Below are 21373 nucleotides of genomic sequence, written 5' to 3'. Positions count from 1 at the left end.
AGGCTCCGTCTTCCGTGCTCACCGGTGACCCTGGCAGCAGGTGGACATGGGATGGAGGGACCGGCCGCAGTCCAGCAGGGCAGAGCTGTCTCAGCCATCCCGGTGAGAAGTGGTGATGCCCTCCCTGGCCTGTGGAAAATGGGAGCACAGAGGTGCTAGATTCCATCCATGTTGGGAGCTCAAGTTCACTGGGATTTGAGTGAAGATTCAACAACAGTCCCCAGGCTCTCATTTGAGCAACTGTTACCTGATCACTCCATTAATCCCAAGAGATGGGAGGGAAATATATAGATCTAAAGAATACTGTAACTGAAACCGAGGGAGAAGAGGCTCTTAGGAAAAGAGAGGTTGGCTAAAATCTTTCAAAAATTTCGGAGAGAGAAGTCAGTGAATCGTGGACCAGAGGAGCATTGTCTGGATTTCTCCATCACTGACCCATCACTGGTCTCTGACAGAGCAGTTTCAAGGCAGGTCTGGAATAAAGGGGCTCAAGGACTCGGAGGAGGGGAAGAGGTGTAGACAGTGCGTGTAGACCACGAGAGGCCACCGTGCCAAAAAGAGGGTGGCTTCCGCCTCCCTCTGGTAAGGACCCTCCGAGCCCCCCCCCCGGGTAAGTACCAATCATCTCCTCAGCTCCAGAGCCTTACGTAAGTCCATCCTGCAAAGTATTGATACCTTTGCTCTGAGCTCATGGGTGTCAGGAGTCAGGACACTGACCTTTGGACAGGAGGAGGGAGAGGCATTGCCCAGCTGGCCCCAGGCAAGTGCCTTAGAGAGCTTCGTGAAGGAGGGACACAAACGGAAGGTCACTTTAGACCAGTCAGGTGTCAAGTTCCAAGTTCTCTTGTTTTCTTTCTATCATCACAACCAACGCATCACAAACTTGCAAATAAATAATCAATAAAAGCCTGATGGCTGTGAGAAGTGTCCACCTTCTCAGCCCCTGCCCTTTTCTCCAGTCGATGGCCATCTGTCTGTTTTCCCCTGTGGAGCAGTGAGAGCCTGGACCTCTCTTCTTTCCTCGCGGACAGAGCAGCTCCTGGCTTCCCACTGTTGCTAAGATTCCCCCACCCACCACTTCCTGGAATTCCAGCGTATTTGTACATTGACAGCGCTCATGAAGTTCATGAAATCAAGCATGTGAGCACGCTAAGCGACTGCAAACATCAACAGGCAGAAATTACGTAAAAATAGCATCAATTAAAGTGAGAAGTAGGGAATTCCCTGGCCATCCTGCGGTCAGGACTCTGCCTTTTCACTGCCTGAGTTTCAGTCCCCTGGTGGGGGAACTAAGATCCCACAAGAACAAAAAAAAACAACAGAATGTTGCGCTTTCAGTTTTACAGAAGGATATTTCTCGGTCCATGAAAGCTCCAAATATAGTTTACACAGAACGGTAATTCTCAGCTTCTCATCACAGAAACTCTAAGTTCATGCGTTCTTAACTGGTTTTGTTTTTCTTTTTGCATAAAGGTGGAATGTCAGATTCCACAGTACCTTACGTTTGAGAAATGGAATATATTTCCTGCCACATCATTAAACAAAGGACGTCACAGACATCAGCGATTGCAGCCCTCCAAAGTGAGCCGGTGAGCCCTGAGGGAACTCAGGAAGGAAAAGAACACCTGCCGTCCAGCAGCCATCAGACTGCAGCCACTCCCTGCGGTGAGCCACGCGGAAACTCAGGATGTGAAAACACTGGCCCCAGAGAGCTGAGGTGCAGATCAAAGGAATGATTTCAGTGAGCCCAGACTCTTAAATCTTCCCATGCATAGAAAAGCACTAACTTCCTTAACTTGAGATATCTGGTTTTCCTTAATTAACAATAATCTTCTGACGTTCAGACTACCTGCCCTTTGTTGCAAAAACTATAGAATCTGGCTCCGCCCCCCTCACCTCCTCAGAGCAGTTTCTCAGGGTTTCTTGAGATGCTGCCTCCTGGGCTTGAAGTCCTAAAAATTCCTGCCGAGTAAAACGTAACTCTCAACTTCTAGGTTGTGAATATTTTTTAGGTGGGCACATTTCACCTATTTCTAATTCCGCCTCTTCTTGATTTTATCTTGTTTAGATAGACGTCCCGGATTTCTCTGCCTCATTTCCCTCTATTTCATGCCCAAATCCCAAAGTCCTCTGCTGCCTCTTGCTGGATGTTGTGGCGGAAGGATGCTCAAACCCCCCACCAGCTCACCCAACTGAAGCGCGGTGAAACGAAACTTGCACCTGAAGTGCTGGAGACCAGAAAGGAAACCGAAAGTCTCCCGGACCTCTGGCCTGCCGGGGGCCCCGCCCCGCCCCGCCCGACCTCTACCCTGGTCCTGCGCTCCGCGCCCTCCTGTATCTGCCGAGCGCTCAGCTGCCCTTCAGACGCTGCGGGACCGGCTCCAGGTTCGGTCCGGGGTAAAGGGTGTGAGGGCGTCTCGGGGGTCCCGGGGCGCTGCGGTCTCGCAGGGGCTCGAGGTCTTTGACCTGATGGGCGGGGAGGTGCCCGGCGCGGGCGCTGGGCGCGGGGGATGCAGGGCGGGGGCGAGGGATGCGGGATGCTGCGGGGGGCGGCGCGTCGCAGAGCTCCGGAGTTGCAAGGGGGCTGTGGGCGCTGGCGGGGGCAGGGAGCGCTGAGGTCTGAGGTCTGAGCAGGGAGACGAGCGCGCAGGCACTAAGGGTCCTCTTCGGAGAAAGGGTGGGCGTGGGGTGGCTGGGGAGACCAAGGCGCGTCAGAGGCGGGCAGGGCCGGTGAGCCCTGGACGGGGCAGCGCCAAGCAGCTTTCTCACGCCTGCGGAGCCTCGGACCCAAACCAAACTTGCAGAATCAGAGTCTGCATTTTCCTAAGGTCTCCCAGGTGATTCCTACATTTCAGTGGCTTAGCGCTGTAAGAATTTATTTTTTTTAACGAAGTATTCACGGTCAAGGGGTACGCATTCGTTTTCTATTGCTGTGCAACAAATGATGACCCCTTCAGTGGCTGAAGTCCGTCGAAATTCACCGTGTTAGAGTTTCGGTGGAGGGGAAGTCCAGACACACGGGGGCTGAGCGCGGACCTGCGTCTCCCGGCTGGAATGAAGGCTTCCGCTGGCTGGAAGGAGACAGTGCCTTGCAGCTGTGGGGTTGGAGCTCCCTGTTTCTTGTTGGCCGCAGGCTCCTCCTGGCCTGTAGGGACCCCGCTGAGGGGCTTAGCCTCAGCTTTAGGTCTGCAGAGCCGGCAGGAGAATCTCCTGTCTCCTGTGTATGATAGCCTCGCGGATGTACGCCCATCGGGGGAGACGCTGTCCCACTAAAGTCCCAGGTCCTGCCCACGCCCAGGGGACAGGTTATGGGGGGCGGGGCACACCGGGGAGGCTGGGGTCTCAGAGGCCACCCTCAAGTCCTGCCCACTGCGGGCCAGCTCCTCTCCAGGCCACGTTTCAGGAGCGGTCCCCTTGCGTCCTCCACCATCGCCTGGACCATGTCCTCTGGCTCTGGCTGTCTCTCCTCCAACGTGTAGTCCACGATTCCCCTTTTTTTCCCTTCTTTCGATTTAAGATTTTAAAATCAGAACCCAAACAAGGTTCTGACACTTCTGTGTTTGGAAGTTTGTTACCATCTCTTTTATCCTCTTGCAATTTATTTCTTAATAAGCTGGGGGGTTTTGTTTTAAACTTTATATTGGTGGTGGGTTGCTGTTGTTGTGTTTTTAATCTTGTCTTGTAGTGATTCTCCTAGTCCTCTTGGCATATTTTAACATTTAACATGTTCTTCTGTTTTCTACATTTGTAAACCACAGTTCTTGCTACCAGAGTTTTGATCAAATTCAGGTTTAAGATACTCCCCTCCCCCCGCTGGAGTATTTCACACTGGTGTAGTTCTGTATGGAAACAGCTCTTTGCCTCTATTTTTGTTGTGTTATCACCTAAAAATGCCGAGATCGATTAGTTTACTAGAAGCTGTAAACTGGAAACACCCAGTTCTACATTTTTGTCTCTGTTTGTTAGCTGGGTTACCCCCGGCCTCACAGAAATGAAGCCTCCCAATTTGGCTAATTGTATTAATGTCATACTATCAGGGTTTGTCATAATTTATAGTATTTTATGACTTGAATTCTTGTGATTTGTGTCTATGTTGACTCAAAAATGGAAAACCAGTTAGCAGCACTTACAAAATTATGATTATGTACAATTGTAGGAAGTCTTTATCTTTGGCTGGGAAACATAGTTCTATATCATTAAGACTACTGCTTGAAATGGATACTTCTCAAAATTCAAAGTGTCATGCATCCTCTTATTTTTCTTTTTAGCTTCCTTTAATTCTTGTGGACCATACATAATTTCAATGTTTCTTTTGATTGCCCTCTTTATCTTTTTTCTTCAACTTTCTGTACTTTTAAAATAAATTTTCATTTAAGATGAGTAGTTGGTGAAGTTTCCGACTTTTTAAAAATTTTTTAATTAATTAATTTTTAAAATTCGTTAATTTCTTTTTTTTTCGTTAATTTATTTTTGGCTGCGTTGGATCTTCGTTGCTGCGCGCGGGCTTTCTCTAGTTGCGGTGCGCGTGCTTCTCATTGCGGTGGCTTCTCTTGTTGTGGAGCACGGGCTCTAGGCACGTGGGCTTCAGTAGTTGTGGCGCGCAGGCTCAGTTGTTGTGGCTGGCGGGCTCTAGAGCGCAGGCTCAGTAGTTATGGCTCACGGGCCCAGTTGCTCCGTGGCATGTGGGATCTTCCCAGACCAGGGCTCGAACCCGTGTACCCTGCATTGGCAGGCGGATTCTTAACCACTGCGCCACCAGGGAAGCCCCTGACTTCTTAAATGTCTAGTAGTACTGTCTTTTTCCTCTCTTGATGAATTGAATGACTGTTTGCATGCAGAATTCTTAGTTCAAAATATTTTCCTCTCAGAACTTTGAAAGTATTCTTTCCTTTTATCAAGACATCCATAATGCTCTCATTTTGATGTGTTGTATCTGTGTGCCAGGTACTAATTTAATCCATTTGTATGCATCAGCTCATACTTTTAAATGGCTTGAAAACACAGCCAGGGGGAGTAATATGATTGTCTGATGAGTGGATGAGTGAAGTGAGACCTGAGAAAGTAACTTACCTCAACTGTAGTATGTTCAGAACTGGGGTGAGAAGCCCGGCGTCCTGCCTGTGAGCAACTCTGCTCACATCTGCCTGTCTGCCTTACACCTCTTTGTGGTGCTTCCATCTTCCTCTGTATTCCTGGAGCTCTTCGGTTTTCACAGGCTGTGTCTAAGCATGGTTTTCTCTTTTGCCATTATTTCTGCTCAGTTCTTGGAAAAAAGTTTCAATCTAAAAAAGTATATTTTTCTTTAACTCTGGCCTAATATCGTTATGTTATGCTAACTATTATATCTTTGATTACTTTTAATTTATCCCCACCCCATTTTGCAATCGTACTTCTCTGTGACTGGAATTACTGTGAAATGGACTTAGAACTTGTTGATCTATCCTCCATATTTTAGTAATTTTTCTGTTTTCCATCTCTTTGATTTTCTCTTCTCTCCTCTAAGAAATTTCCTGGATTTTAACCCCTAGATCGCTAACTTGAAATTTCAGCATGCCCATTCCATTGTTCTGCGCGTAAATTATTTTTCTGAAATTGTATTTAAAATTTTTATGAGCATTTCCTTTTTTTGATTTGCTGTAGCAACCTCTTATTATTTTATTAGTTAATGTCATTGTCATTATTAGAACTCTAACGGGAGTTTTTGTTTTTAAAGGACTGTTCTGTCCTTGAATCGTGTTTGTTCATCTGGCTTCTTATTTTTTCTTTTCTTCCCCCTTAAATGTCTAGCGATTCTAATTTTTTATACATGTTCACTCGTGGTTATTATGTTAGGTAGCTGGTTTTATTTTCCTTAGCATGTTTCTCCCTTACATGAGAGAGAACTGAGCATAATGGTTGTGGATTCTGTGTGATGTTTAGGTGAGAACGAGTGTGGGGTAAAGTTTAATATGGAAAGCTTCCTGTAGGATGTGTGAGGGTGGGGGAACAGGCCGGGAGTCCCTTACCTGTCAGATGAAGGAGGCTTTATTCTGCCAACATAGCTGTTGTTGAAAATTTGCCCAGTGTCCAGCATGCACTCATGTCCCATTAGTCATTGTTAGTCAATTTCAAAACCTGTATTATCTCTTACAGTTTATGTGTATTATATTTTCAAGTGAAGGTGTTAGGACTTAATTTGTTTGGAGCTCACTGCTTAATACATGAACTCTTAGGTATTCATTTTGTCCTAGGAGTACGATTAAAAAAAAAAAGTCCTGAGACGTTAAGCGTACTGGGAACCTCTGGGATGCTGTGATTTAACCCATCTCATCTCGTGTATCTGATACTGTCTTCCCTGATGCTGTGTCTCTCTGTCCAAGTGACTTCATCCACACCGGTGGCCTCACTTAACCATAATACTGAAATTACTCTCACACTGAGGTCTAGCCCAGACCTCGTGTTTGATCTCCAGACCTGTACATTTAATTACTTACAGGACATATCCCACAGTAAGTCGAACCCAGGCTGACCAAAAATGAACTTAGGCTCTTTCCCTGACGTTGGCCGCATCCCAAGGTTTCCAGCCCAGGGAGCAGCCTCGCCTTCATCCGATTGCGTCAGGTAGAATCCTAAGGGGCTCCTCTTCTCTATCCGTAGCTGATCCATTACCTCATCATGTCAAACTCACCTTCTGAGTATCTAAGATTAACATGTGCCTCAAACTACTGTCCAGCTGCACTACACGCTGCTACTACCGTTGCTCTAGAACAGTGGCTTTCTCTCCGCCTCACAGGCGGGGTCTTTGCTTCACCCCATCTAGTCTCTGTACTGGAGCCAGAGTAATCTTCCAAGACGCAAAGTCAGTCACATTACTACCTGCTGACACTCCATCAGTGGGTTTTAGGACGACAAACATGCGATCAGAGGCTCTGCATGACTTTGTGTTTCTGCAGCCTTCCGCACTCCAGCGCAGCTGGCTTCTTCTCAGGACCCAGAACCATCCACACACTTTCCTGCCACAAGGCTTTTGCGCCAGGTGTTCTGGGTTCTCTCTGCCTGCAGTGCTACCCACCCCACCCCTTTGTTTAATTAATTCTCATCTTATCCTTCAGAACTCAGCTCAAGCATTGCTTCTTTAGGGAAGTTGCCACTGACCTTTTGACTTTGTCGCATTTGCAATGTTCCATTGTTTGTATGATTATCTGATTGATATTTATCTTTCCTGGTAAATTTTTTTTTTTTTTTAAACTTTGGGTTTATTTATTTATTTATGGCTGTGTTGGGTCTTCGTTTCTGTGCGAGGGCTTTCTCTAGTTGCGGCAAGTGGGGGCCACTCTTCATCGCGGTGCGCGGGCCTCTCACTATCGCGGCCTCTCTCGTTGCGGAGCACAGGCTCCAGACGCGCAGGCTCAGTAGTTGTGGCTCACGGGCCTAGTTGCTCCGCAGCATGTGGGATCTTCCCAGACCAGGGCTCGAACCCGTGTCCCCTGCATTGGCAAGCAGATTCTCAACCACTGCGCCACCAGGGAAGCCCATTCCTGGTAAATTTTAAGTTTCGTGGGAACTGACAGCATTTTGACTTTTGTTCGTTCTTGTATTCCCAGTGCCTAAAGTTTTGTTTAACACACGGTAGTCATTCAGTACTGTTTGTTGATGGAATAATTCCTTTCTAATTTTTCTTTCTTTGTAGGTCTGCCATTTTCATTAGCATCTGCCACTTAGAGGTACCACAGTAAAGGATATTTGCTATATTTAATATTTTCCAGTTCAGGTTGGAGGCACGTGGCAAGAATGGGTAATTTTCAATTTAAAATATTTATAAATTGTAAAATAATGATTCTGCAAGCTACACAGATTTAATAGAATTAACTTTATGACTGTTTTTTCTTTCTCAAATAATTTGTAAATGATAGCTCTTTTAAAAAGAATTGATTGAAAATAATTCATTCTCTTTCTCTCTCTCTTTTTTTTAGGTTTAGAAAAGTACCGGATGCTTTTAGAGAGAATGTCACAGTTGATTTTGGATCAAATGGCAAAAGCTGAGTGAGTGTTGTAGTAATAAATCAAGAGATATAAACTTCTACATCTTATTCCCTGTGTATCGGATTGGCCTTAAAGCGATTATCTATCATCTACCGTCTGTCTATTATCTATCTATCTATCCATCCATCCTTCCATCTATCCATATTATCTAATCTATTTATCATTTATCTTAGTATAAGTATTATAGTATTTTATATATATATATGAGGTTGTTGAACAGAGAACTTTTAGAGCTATTTGATGGTCAGTGGAAACAGTCTTCTCTTGCTTTATTGTCCGTGGCTGTCAATGGATCCATCGTCTTATGAAAGGATGAGATTTTTTTTTTCCCCGTATTTGAGAGCATTTATTCAATCTGCTCGAAATCATGCTTACAATTTCCACATATTTTTTTTTAAAACATCTTTATTGGAGTATAATTGCTTTACAATGGTGTGTTAGTTTCTGCTTTATAACAAAGTGAATCAGTTATACATATACATATGTCCCCATATCTCTTCCTTCTTTCATCTCCCTCCCTCCCACCCTCCCCATCCCACCCCTCTAGGTGGTCACAAAGCACCAAGCTGATCTCCCTGTGCTATGCGGCTGCTTCCCACTAGCTATCTATTTTACATTTGGTAGTGTATATATGTCCATGCCACTCTCTCACTTTGTCCCAGCTTACCCTTCCCCCTCCCCATATCCTCAAGTCCATTCTCTAGTAAGTCTGTGTCTTTATTCTTTATTCCCGTCTTGCCCCTAGGTTCTTCATGACTTTTTTTTTTTTTTTTTAGATTCCATATATATGTGTTAGCATACGGTATTTGTTTTTCTCTTTCTGACTTACTTCACTCTGTATGACAGACTCTAGGTCCATCCACCTCACTACAAATAACTCAATTTTGTTTCTTTTTATGGCTGAGTAGTATTCCATTGTATGTATGTGCCACATTCTCTTTAGAAAGGATGAGATTGATGAAGCAGGAAGGTCTATATTCAGATACAGGTGTTCAGTCCCTGAGTCCAGCCCACATTTTGGCCTTAGATAACCTGCTCTCTTTTCGAGCCTCAGTTTCCTTCCCTGTTGAGCGGAGGTGATGCTGATTCTTCCTGTGAAGGACACTCATGCATGCAGATGTCTTTGGCAAGTCAGTGTAGAGACCAACATGAAAGAATTACTCAGTAAATCAAGCTATTGATGATAATGATGATGAAGATGATAATGATGATGAAGTTAATAATGATAATAAAGCTGCTGCCTTTTGGGCCTGATTTCATCTTCGTGTAATTTTTCATTTTCACTGTTTGTGTTTTAGTTATGACAGTCTGTTCAATGATTTTGTTGAGTCTGAGTTTTTTCTGATTGATGGAGACTCACTGCTGATGACATACGTCTGTGAGAAATCCTTGCGGCCTGAACAGGGCCTGCACTTCTTCTACCTGGTTGAACGCTACCTTGTGGATCTAATTAGTAAAGGAGGACAGTTTGCCGTCGTTTTCTTCAAGGTAACGTGACAGTTGGGTTCTTTTCTATGATTTGAGAACTAAGACTACAATGACATTGTTTTATAAGTAGATTTTTTTTCTTATTTCAAAGTGAAGTAGATCTATAAAAATTCAGCAAATTTAAAGGGAAGAACAGAAAAAAAAAGTGACCCATGATCCCAGTATTCAGAAATGACTGCATTGAGGATTATTATTATTATTTTTATTGGGGCATAGTTGTTTTACAATGTTGCGTTAGTTTCTACTGTACAGCAAAGTGAAGTAGAGTTCCCTCTGCTCTACAGTAGGTTCTCATGAGTTATCTATTTCATACATACTAGTGTATATATATCAATCCCAATTTTCCAATTCTTCCCACTCCCCCTTTTCCCCCCTTGGTGTCCATACGTTTGTTTCTATTTCTTTGTCTCTGTTTCTGTCTTGCAAACCGGTTCGTCTGTACCCTTTTTCTAGATTCCACATATATGCGTTAACATACGATATTTGTTTTTCTCTTTCTGACTTACTTCACTCTGTATGACAGTCTCTAGGTCCATCCACGTCTCTACAAATGACCCAGTTCAAAAAGACACACGCACCCCAGTGTTCATTGCAGCACTGTTTACAATAGCCAGGTCAACCTAAATGCCCATCACAGACGAATGGAGAAAGAAGATGTGGTACATGTATACAATGGAATATTACTCAGCCATATAAAGGAATGAAATTGGGTCATTTGTAGAGGATTATTTTCTATTTGCCTTCATGGAGCTTTCCTGTGAGGACACACAGGACCCTGGAGGAGGGGTAGGGGTGTCCTCGGAAGCGGCCGAGCTGATCTCCGGGTTCTAATCTCCCAGCTCCAAGTAGATCCACCTCTGTCTTCAAAACTCAACAGTTTGTTTGAGCCCAGAGGTGGATCAAACTCACCAATGTTGCTTTGTTCTTATTTGCTCTGCAGTAAATACATCCAAGGGAAGATACTTGGTCTTGTTTTTTTGAATGTGCATATAACTAATGAAATTTTAGCAGTTTCAAATACACGTATGTATCATACCACCTCCTCCTCCTCATTCTATCCCTAAAGGTAACCAGTGCGTTATTCTTGGAGGTTTTGGTGCATGTCTGTTCAATTCTTTTGTGATCCCTATTATCGTTAGATATTTGAACATTGCTGACTGCCTGCAAGCAATGCACGAATTGTGGGCTTTTGATAAAAACCGGTGCTACTTCCGGATGACCTGGGACTGTCCCTGCAGAGTGATCCACCCCAGCTTTCCCTGTGGGTGATTTATAGCTACCATTTGCTTTTACATATTTTTCTTTCCTTTTTCTTTTTGAAGTGAGATTGGAGAGGAGAAGAATTAGAATGGGAAGGGAAAGTGTGAGTTAAAGGGGACACGTGTATTTAAACCCAAATTGTGATTTGTGGCATGTATTTGCAAAATGACAGTCAAGGATCAAGAGTCCGTGTTCTGACTATAAAACAGAATACAGCTATGTTGGAACCTATTCCTTTAATGACTTTCATGGTATGTGTTAACCAACAAAACTAGTAGACAGGTAGATGATGATTTCAAAATTGTCTGCCCCACAGGACGCTGAGCATGCGTACAACAACATCCCTGAATTTCTTCCTCTGAGAATGGCATTAATTCTCCACCTTCAGCATAATACTGACATTGATGTTCGGACAGACTTTTCTGGGTGCTTCTCACAAGAGTGGAAAACTTTCTTGGAAGACAGTTACCCGTATTTTCTGATCGTTGCCGATGAAAGCCTGAGCCATCTACAAGTACACCTTTTCAACTTTTTAATCATTCAGTCCTGGGCAATGAAGGTCAATGCTGTGCTCTTCTCGGGCCAAGCATCCGATGTCCTTCGACTTTATGCGTACTTTATGCCGAGCAAGTACAGAAACCGGATGTTTTTCCAGAAGGTAGTTTGCACCTAAAAGACAAACTTTTAGAATTTCACGAAATTTTCTACATTTCTTGACTCAGTTTTATTTCTACCTCTTTTATGGAAATTATCATAGGTTTAACAGAGAGGTATAGAAAAATAGAAATGATAATAATAAAACAAAAATGCAGTCATTTATTGGGCAGTTGTTGTCATAACAATAGTGTTTGGTACTTCCCATGAGTCATTTTATTTAACCTTCACAGTGACCCTGTGAGGGAGGTCTTAGTGTTGTCTGTGTTGTGCAGATGATGAAATAGATACTTTAACAAATAATCTGCCCATTGTCAATTCCAAATCCAGTAATACAGCCTGGATTTGAAAAGAAGCAGCCTGACCCCAGCCCTTCTGTGCTTAAGTGTGGCATGGGGTTCCACCTCCACTTAGGAAGGCCAGACGCGCGTCCACATACTAGTGAAATGATGGTGAATATGGTAGCTTTTCATGAGAAAACAATGGAGAAAGTTGATGAAGTACAATTTAAAAAAAAATTAAAAAAAAAATTTTGGCCGTACTGCATGGCACATGGGATCTTGGTTCCCCGACCAGGGACCCAGCCTGTGCCCCCTGCATCGGAAGCATGGAGTCTTAATCACTGGACCGCCAGGGAGGTTCCTGAAATAAAATGATTTCTTAACATTAAATCATTAATAGAATTTTCAAATTATTTAGAATTTTAATCCTGTGATTTTATTATTTTGCTGTATTGATATAATTGGTAATGACTCTATTGAACGTTTGGGAGTTCAAAAATGCTTACCAATTTTAGAAATAAATTTTGTTTCTGTCTAATTTTCACTACTTACAGTGAATTTAGAATGTGAAGACAATTCTATATATCATCAAAATGATTTTTGTGTCAGTTAACATTTTCACTTTTTTGAGTTTAGGGTCACACCCCTCGTGGCACTGGCGACATCTGGATGGTTGTCACAAAGTCCAATAAGATAGTTTACTTTGCTTTCGTTAGAACTTCAGTCATTAAACTATTTCCAACTCTGGTTGCCTGCTGTGAATAGGAACAGGCTTGTGTGTGTGGTTTTGTTTTTTAGTTAAAAAAGTTATTTTTTATAGTGACAGGAGGTCCTGTAATCGTTCATTTCATTTTTTATTCTGTTAGAGCAATTTCTGAATCTGTGTTTGAAGAGTCCCTACAAACTTCCTTACCAGTCTTTCCTCAAGAAAAACATTTTTTAATGGAGGATTTTATTTCTGGTAAAATAATTTATTTCCTAGTTTATTGAACACTCACCTTAAAGCGGTGATTTCATTGATCAATTTGAGGACTATGTGAAATGTGTATAAAAATGCCATGCATGTTGATAATGGCTGTTGCTGGATGATCATTACCTGGGGAAGGCGGTTATGCTATTCTCTCTGCGTCTGTTTGAATTTTTTTCTAATAAAATCTAGTGCATTAAATGGGTAAATTGTTTCTTTTTGAGATATTGAAAATGTTCTAATATTAGATTATGGCAATGGTTGCGCAACTCTGTAAATTTACCGAAAGCCATTGAATTGTACCCTTAAAGTGAGTGGATTTTGTGTCATGTTAATTATACCTTCATGAAGTTGTTAAAAGTAAAACGGACCTAGACAAAAATTAATTTGGCGAAGACAACCTAGTGCTCTTTGGCAGGCTTTAAAAGCATTGTTGATGATCTGTAATTACATTAGTGTATTTTTTTTTTTACTTAGAAATATATTGTAACAATATTATCTTCAATATATGATTTTCTTTAGTTGGAAAGTAATGTGATATATTATTTATGACGATTTATGTGACTTGCCTTCCTTTTGCAGAATGAAAAGAACATTGAGAATGCTTATAAAACCCTGATTAAGCATTTGGAGGAATGTAGAGATTTAGCATTAGGACGTCTTTTTGGAAATTTAAAATGGAAAAATATGATGGAAGAGGTACTGAAACTTTTAAAAAACTTTTTATTTGAATGAATTGTTTAATTATTAACAAAATGCAAACATAGGTCAGAGTTCTCATATACCTCTCACCCAGCTTCCGCCCTCAGTGTTAACATCTGATGTAACCAAGGTACGTTTGTCAAACCAGGAAATAAATATCAGTATAATAATATTAACAGACAAACATATTAATAACAGACTTTAATACACCACTTTTTCTGATTATCAGAAAATTCTTCACAAATTTTATTTTTACTGGATGCCTAATATTTCTCTAATGCTGAACATTTAAATTGTTTGAAAATTGGCTTTAACAGATAACTTTGTGATGAACATCTTAGAGCATAAATCTTGGTACACATTTTGTATGACTTACCTAACCTACATACCTAGAACTTGCATAGTCAATTAGAAAGTATCAACATACATAACGATAATCATATGTATTGCCAAATAGCTTTGCAGTAACTCTGTGCCTATCTATACTCTGATTTGCAAATATAAGAGAAATGACATGTCACATGATTTCCAGTGCTATTATCCTTAAAATATACTTTGCTAATTTGAAAGTAAAAATATGCTATCTAATTATCCTTTTTGTTACTAAAATGGTTGAACACTTTTATTAATATTTGTATTTTGTGAATTATGTGCTCATCTCTTATTAAAGGCTTAGATGTTTTATTGATTTATAGGAGCTCTTTACATATTTAAACTTGTAATAATTTCATTGAAATACTTATTATTTTCCCATTTTGAATTTTGTTTCTTCCTTTAAACAGAAGTGTTTATAGTTTTGTGTAGTCATATCTATTTTTCTCTTCTGTATGAGTTCTTCTAGTAAGATCACTTATGATTGAAAATATTTTTCTAAATATCACGACATTTTACCATTTCCTTCTGTGACAGGCATGTGAAACTATTTCTCTGCTTAAGCAACTGTGGCCGGAAGGATCTGACATTCGGCAAGTTCTTTGTGTTACTTCGTGCTCCTTGTCTTTGAGTTTATACCATCACTTTTTAGAAAACAGATCGAAGACCACCGATGCTCAGAAAGCTAACATCCAACAGGTGTGATAAGTTTACCATGAAACACCAGTGAAATTTTATTTATTTATTTGATTTTACTGAAACATCTAGTGTGCTGTTAGATGGGTTGGTGTTCTACTCACAGATGTTTCCCTTAGTACATTTTTAGTCAAAGGTGTCCAACCCTCCAGAGGAAGATAAGAAAGTGGCCCTTGGTGAGAGTTTACCCCCTTATGATGTTCTGGGCTCTTACATGCCTTGTGCCATTAAATCTTCATGACAGCAGTTAAAGGGAGGTGCTGTGATTCTTACTGAGGTTCAGAGAGTCCAGGGAACATTCGTCAAACCCAAGGATGAAATACAGTGTGGATTGAAACCGGGTCTGTCTGTCTTATCCAAGCTCCGCTCTGTCCACTGCCTTGTGCAAGGACCTTCCTGCTGTCCTGGCTGGACAGATGCTAAAGCCACAACTTCTGTAGGGCTGACGGAGGCCATTGAGACTCTATTGACTGTTGTGGGTTTGTTCTCCAACCAACTAGCCATCCCTGTGTGTCTGCACACGTGCACGCATGCACTCAGACACACACGTGTACACGTACTGTGTTGTTTACAACCTGAGCGCTGGGGAACTTCTGGTTGAAGATTCTTATGAAAGAGAAACGCGGTTTGGTCTCTTTCTTTCATAGTTTCAGAAACGAACAGGGCTCATCGTCTTTCTCCTGTGTCCTTTAGGTCTGCTTGAATAGTGTCTTTGCAAAATAACGTAGATGGCTAGGCATGCCATTTTAAATGATCACAAAAGTGATACTAAAGCACTTGTGTCTCTGGGGCTTCTCATCGTTGGGCCCCGTCTGGCCCTGTGGAGGCACACTGAACAAGCCTCAGTCTGGTTCCAGTGACAGCCCTGCAAACATTGTCCCATCAGGTTAAATATGCCCACTCCTTTACCCTGTTTCCACTTGGGTACGTTTTCAGATTGTACCGGTTTCCTCACCCTGGTAGTTTTCCATATAACCTTTAAAATAGGGCGCCTGGGAGAGAAGAGACGGTGCATTTCACGTGTGGCCCCGCCGTGCAGAATCCTGTGAGCTCCTGACTTTGTGCGCTGCTGGGTCAGCTCGTGTGAAGTTGGGCTCAACTAAGAACACAGGAAGTTGCTTTATGTAAACTGCTACTAAGCTGGCGGTTCCCTGTCCCTCTTACCCAACATGTGCGTTATGTGAAGAAAAGAACTTTCGCAAAAATGCAGAGTGAACAGCGTAAGAGCGTGTGGTTGCTGCCCACGTGGTGCGGCTGCACCTTCTCCGAGGCGCCCAGGCATCAGGCGGTGTCCTGGCCGCGGTCCTCTGACCCACCTTCTTTATTTGATGCAGGCGGAGAGGAACTGCCCCACCCTGGAGGGGGTGACAGATTGGTGTAGACTGCACTGTCTCAGCGTGGCGTTTCTCCTCCACTTACCTCTTTCCCAAAGAGCGTGTACCAGATTCATCACTTCCCACTGGATTAAGGACCTTCAGACTTTCTTAACAATGGTAAGTATACTCTTGATTAGTTTATTTTTTTGTTTCAATTGTTAGATGTAGAAAAACCACAATGACCTTCAAAAACAGATTTGTATGGGAACAGTGGCAGCCCTTTGGCAGCTTTAAAGGTGTAAGGGCCTAAATAAGTCACTTCCCAACTTCAACAACTCTGGGTGGTAAAAACCAACAGCTTGGTGTGTCTTCAGCCTGAGGGGGTGTATCATAGTCCCCCTTCTGGTCTGTGTCAAGATCAGGATTTTGTGTCATCAACTGTAAGAGATGGCTTCTGTCATGTTCTGTTCTTGAGCGCAGTTGAAGAAATCAGTGTAATAGTTGATTATCTTCGCCTATTCTAGAGGACATTTAGAGGAAATTTGTAGACTTTAAAAAAATAGCAAAAGCAAAAGAAAATCTTACCCAGAGGCCCACCACTCAAGTCAATTCTGGTAACTGTTAATATTTTGGTTTATTCTGTTTTAAATGCGTAGACCTTTTTTCTGTTATTTGTTACTGTTTCTAACCCTGGAATTATATATATATAATTTTTTCTTTTCACATATTTTTCTATTTTCTTCCACACTCTTGGTTAGTTCATTTTGTAGTGGCTGCTGGCTACTTTTTAATGGATGTCCCATGGCTTGATTATTCATTCCTCATTATGGGATATTAAGAGAGTTTTGGTTGTACTATAAATGCTGCTGTTCTCCGGGTTCTGTGTGTGTAGGCTTTTGCCTTTAACGTGGGGACTCCATGCCCAGAAATGGGATTAGTGGATCAATTTAAATGGACATTGTTTAAGGATCTTGATACTTATAGTTAGAATGTTCAAGGAAAGTGTTTTAGAACCAATCAGTTAGGAAGCCAGTCCACAAATATTTATTTAATGCACGTGCATCGTGTGGATCACATGAAAAGAAGGTGTTCACCCAGCCCACCCAGCACTTTCACAGAGCTACATCTTGCAGGGAGACAGATAAGGAATTTTTAAAACTACTCCTGCAGGATAGAAACTGCAGGACGCTTTAGAATCTGATAATACAAAGACTGAACTCAATCTGAAAAGGATGACTTCTCTTAAGAAATGAAGAGAAGTTAAGTAACCCAAGTCTATGAGTAGGAGTTAGCAAGTTGGAGGGAGGCTGCACGCCAGATTCTAGGAGGTAAAGCAGCCTGTGTGATCGTGCTGAGGATGGCGTGACCGAGTGCCACTGGACTAGAGAGAACACAGGAAAGGGACAAAGTGGAAGGGACGGGTCAGAGGCAGACCCCGTGGCCCCTGCAGGTGCTCTTAGGAGGGTGGAGACGTAACCTGATGACAAGCACAGTGAGAGGCAGCTGGATGGTCTCTAGCAGGTCAGTGGCACTTTCATTTCAAAACAAGTGTCTCAGGTTCAGTGCAGAGGGTGCATCAGAGAGGTGAATCGTGGACTTGGGAAGCCAGTTAGGTGACTGTCACCGCCGTGCCTGTAAGTGGTGCTGATGTTGGGGACAAGGGCATGGGCAGAGGGCTGGGCAGTCGATCATGATTTGAGGTGTGGGGCTGACAGGTTTAGTGAGTGAGCGGCAGGGGCAGGGAGGAGTCGGAGGACAGTCTCCTCTTGAGCCTCCGGGGGGAGGGGAGGGTGCCATGGTCCACGGGATACGGGTGGAGGCCACCGTGTGTTCAGTTTTGGAAAGAGTGCATTTGAGGGTCCAAGGACATATGCAGATGGAGGTACCAGGTGAGCTGTGTTAATACTGGTTTGGAGCTCAGCAGAGCGGGGTGAGTTGGAGGTAAAGATTGGGAGTCATCAGCCCATGGATGTTCATGTAGTGGACGAAATTATGTTGGGAGAGAGATGAGAAGAGGGCCCGGGGCAGAGACCCGAGAACGTCCAACATGCAGTGGTCCCACATAGGCTGAGGTGCTGGGAAGGAGCTGCTGAAATGGATGGAGAGGAGAGAGGGGAACGGATGGTTCTGAGAGACAGGAACCGTGTCTCCCAACGTGGGCGTGGCTGATAGGATCAGGTGTGTCGAGAGCTGTAGGGGGTCCAGGACTGAGCACAGTCTACTGGGTTCAAGGGCACAGGGCTCACTGCTGATGGGAATCAAGAGGCAGGGGAGCAGAGTGATGGGGGGCAAAGTCAGTGTCAGTGATTCAGAGGTGAGTGGGAGGGAAAACAACGGTGGAGAGGACTTTCTGTGCAAGAGGCTGAGAATAAGGGAATGCAAAGGGCAGAGCTGACACCTGGGTCAACGGAGAGTGCTTTGCAGCTCTGTTCACAACAGCCAAGACACAGAATCAACCTAAATGTCCATCAACAGAGCAATGGACAAAGAAGATGTGGCACATACATACAATGGAATATTACTCAGCCATTAAAAAGAATGAAATAATGTTATTTGCGGCAACATGGATAGACCTAGAGATTGTCATACTGAGTGAAGTAAGTCAGGCAGAGAGAGACAAATACCATATGATATCACTTATATGTGGAATCTAAAAAAGATGGTACAAATGAACTTATTTACAAAACAGAAACAGACAGACATAGAAGACAATCCTATGGTTACCAGGGTGTGTAAGGGGGGAGGGATAAATTGGGAGATTGGGATTGACATATACACACTACTCTGTATAAAATAGATAACTAACAAGGACCTCTGTGTAGCACAGAGAACTCTACCCAATATTCTGTAATGACGTATTCAGGAAAAGAATCTAAAAAAGAGTGGATATAGGTATATGTATAACTGAATCAGTTTGCTGTACACCTGAAACTAACACAACATAGTAAATCAACTATACTCCAATATAAAATAAAAAATTTAAAAAAGAGTGCTTTTAAAATGACAGATGGAGCATGTCTAAATGCTGATCGTGGAAACTAAGAGAGGACAGGATGAAAATACAGGGACAGTGGGGGGAGACGGGAGGGGGTGTGGAGGATACCCTTCTATGGAGGGAGGGGTATGGCCGTTCTTACAGGAGAGAGTGAAGAAAGAATGGGACAGAGTGGCCGTGACGGAGGTTGTAGGGTCTGTTTACAGGTCCTGCTTGCTGGTGTGAGTTTTCTCTGTGAAGTAGGGACAAAGTCATGGCGAGGAAGCAAGCCCGGAAGTTTAAGGACAGTGAAATACGTGGGAAGTATTTACTGGAGGTGGGGAAGAGTAAGCTCTACTGAGAAAGACACACCACTCTGTGCTGCCTGGCACTTTGGAGGCTTCCCTTGACGTGTTTGACAAAAGAATTATAGTGGCACCCGTATGTGTGATCATATACTTTTCTGTGTCCGGTGGGTCTTAACCACATGGCCGTAGGGACAAGGAGGCCAGCTGATGGGATGATATATACAGAAAGGAACAAGAGAGTTTAGGCGGGGAGGACGCCCTTGGTGGATTTGTACCATTTTATGGAAAAGAAGACAGGAAAAGAGGTTTTCGTATCTTTGCAAGGGGGTGGTGCAAATGCTGGACTAGGAAACAAAGCACCAGAGACAAGCTACAAGGACCCTATCGTGCAGGGAGAGAGCAGAGGGGCTGCTGACCTGGGGGGCCTGGGTGATCAGTAAAGGAGTGTGACGGCCATTACACGGGGCTGGAAGGGTGGGCCGGCGGTGGGCGTGAGGAGCCCCTCTTCGGGGCTTGGCAGGCAGACGGACTGTCGTTCCCTGGCCTGTCCCTCCCTCTCCTTTACTTCCCATCTTACTGGAAATGCCTGCCACTCTCTGCCTGAAGGTTTGATCTTCCGGGTCTGAAATGCTGGGGTGTAATGCCCCACCAACGGCAGGTGAGGGCTGGGTGCAGGAGCCCCCAGCTTCCTTACACGTCGGGGCAGGTAACCCTGAAATGTGCTCTGTGCTCTCCGAATTCCCCGGTGGAATTAAGCTCTGGTTGTCCACAGGGGTCATGGGTTGGAAAACATGTTCCTTATTGGTTTTCTTTTCTTTCCCGTCTCACTTCTGCATCCCCTGACGGGCGCCTCTTGAGAGCAGTCACAAATTAATGCTTTTCCTTGAAGTTGAGGCTCGGGGTCTGCTTCATGGGGGAGCCCAAACGAAGGCAAGGACGGAGAGCAGGTCCTGGTGATGACGGTCACGGGTATGTCGCGGAGAATGTGACCTGGGTCAGAGGGGGGAGGGGCGTCACTGGATACAAGACGTTCAAGAAGTGTCGATGGCATCGTCCTCTTGGAGGCTGAAGTTATCTGTGGTGCTGGTGAAACTGTGCGCCAGGCAGGAAAGTCATCGTTATTTGGGGTCGTGGAGGAGCTAGGAGCATGGTGAGGAGGGGCTTCCAGATGGAGCAGACAGATGGAAGGCAGGCTTTTGGGCCGGGGCAGGAGGATATGTTGGAAGTGACGAGGACACGCCCTCTTCTCCCTCCTGTGGTCAAGCCGTGCGTGCAGCCAGGTTGCAGGGGCGGTGCTTGCTCATCGGGAAAGGCTGCGATCCGCACTGTGGTCCCCTCTTCCTCACTTTTCCTTCCTCAGCAGACAGGTGTGTCAGAACCACACAGAAAGGAATTATTCAGGGCTTATTCGCCTTTTTGTTCTGGGGCCCCTATGGCTATCTGATGAATGCTATGGCCCCTTCCTCAGAATAATATAAATGCCTAAAATAAGGTTCTTAGGGTTACAGGGAAATCAGTTATGGTGAAATACCCTTATCAAAATATTATAACTGTATCGTTTGTGATATAGTAACACATGTGCTTCTTTGTTACTACATTAGATAATCAGATAAATACCGTACTTTCAATGGATGGTGAGTGTCAACAATATCTCGGTATGTTTGCAGTGCTTATAATGAAAACATCTGTGCTCCCTACTGGTGCCTAATCCCAGCTACCGCTTGGGAGTGATGGTATTTTGTCTGGGTTTGCAATGGAAGAAAATACAAATTTTGCCACAGGTTAGCAAAAATAAAAATGTAATTTTCTGACCCAAGTTCACGGACTCCCCGAATTCTATCAGGTGAAAAACGTCTGTGAAAACCTCTTTTCTGCACTGCCTCTCCTTCATAAGCCTGGCCTCCAGCTAGACTGGCAGGTGCCCTTACTTTGGGGATTGGAAAAACAAAAGCCAAATTCCTGGCTTTTAAAATAATAATACATGGGAACATAGGTATATGTATAACTGATTCACTTTGTTATAAAGCAGAAACTAACACACAGTTGTAAAGCAATTATACTCCAATAAAGATGTTAAAAAAATAAAAATAATAATAATAATAAAATAAAATAATAATACAGTAAGTCCCCTACATACAAACCTTCAAGTTTCGAACTTTCAAAGGTGTGAATGTGTGTTCGCATGTCCAGTCACATAAGTTAGTTCATGTGTCTGGCATGCATTGTCCTGTGCGTGGTTCCTCTACAAGTGGTTGTGCTTTTGTGCACTTTACTATCCTGTAAAGTACTATCCTGCGTTCCACTTCTATTGGATAACGCTGAGTTAAAGTTCC

The 21373-nt window shown here is 43.5% G+C and overlaps 2 protein-coding genes across 3 annotated transcripts in view; both read left to right on the top strand.

Annotated features, from left to right (window-relative positions):
* LOC309633372 (uncharacterized protein) overlaps nucleotides 1–1520 on the top strand; it is an 84827-nt gene extending 83307 nt beyond the window's left edge. Inside the window, exon 4 of the transcript XR_014247469.1 lies at nucleotides 1474–1520. The gene's annotated coding sequence lies outside the window, so the exon portion shown is untranslated. The remainder of the gene's footprint in view (nucleotides 1–1473) is intronic.
* Nucleotides 1521–1563: 43 nt separating this feature from the next.
* DDX60 (DExD/H-box helicase 60) overlaps nucleotides 1564–21373 on the top strand; it is a 90918-nt gene continuing 71108 nt past the window's right edge. For both annotated transcript variants that reach the window (XM_082402083.1, XM_082402082.1), the window contains exons 1-8: nucleotides 1564–2385; nucleotides 7670–7774; nucleotides 7953–8022; nucleotides 9321–9510; nucleotides 11087–11428; nucleotides 13255–13371; nucleotides 14284–14445; nucleotides 15777–15935. In XM_082402083.1, coding sequence (XP_082258209.1) covers nucleotides 7771–7774; nucleotides 7953–8022; nucleotides 9321–9510; nucleotides 11087–11428; nucleotides 13255–13371; nucleotides 14284–14445; nucleotides 15777–15935 — 1044 coding nt within the window. In that variant the 5' untranslated portion in view covers nucleotides 1564–2385; nucleotides 7670–7770. The remainder of the gene's footprint in view (nucleotides 2386–7669; nucleotides 7775–7952; nucleotides 8023–9320; nucleotides 9511–11086; nucleotides 11429–13254; nucleotides 13372–14283; nucleotides 14446–15776; nucleotides 15936–21373) is intronic.

This window comes from Balaenoptera borealis (genome assembly GCF_965194805.1).
Source record: "Balaenoptera borealis genome assembly, chromosome: 8".
NCBI lineage: Eukaryota > Metazoa > Chordata > Mammalia > Artiodactyla > Balaenopteridae > Balaenoptera > Balaenoptera borealis.
Note: the sequence above shows the minus strand (reverse complement) of the source record. Positions and strands in the feature narration are given on the sequence as shown.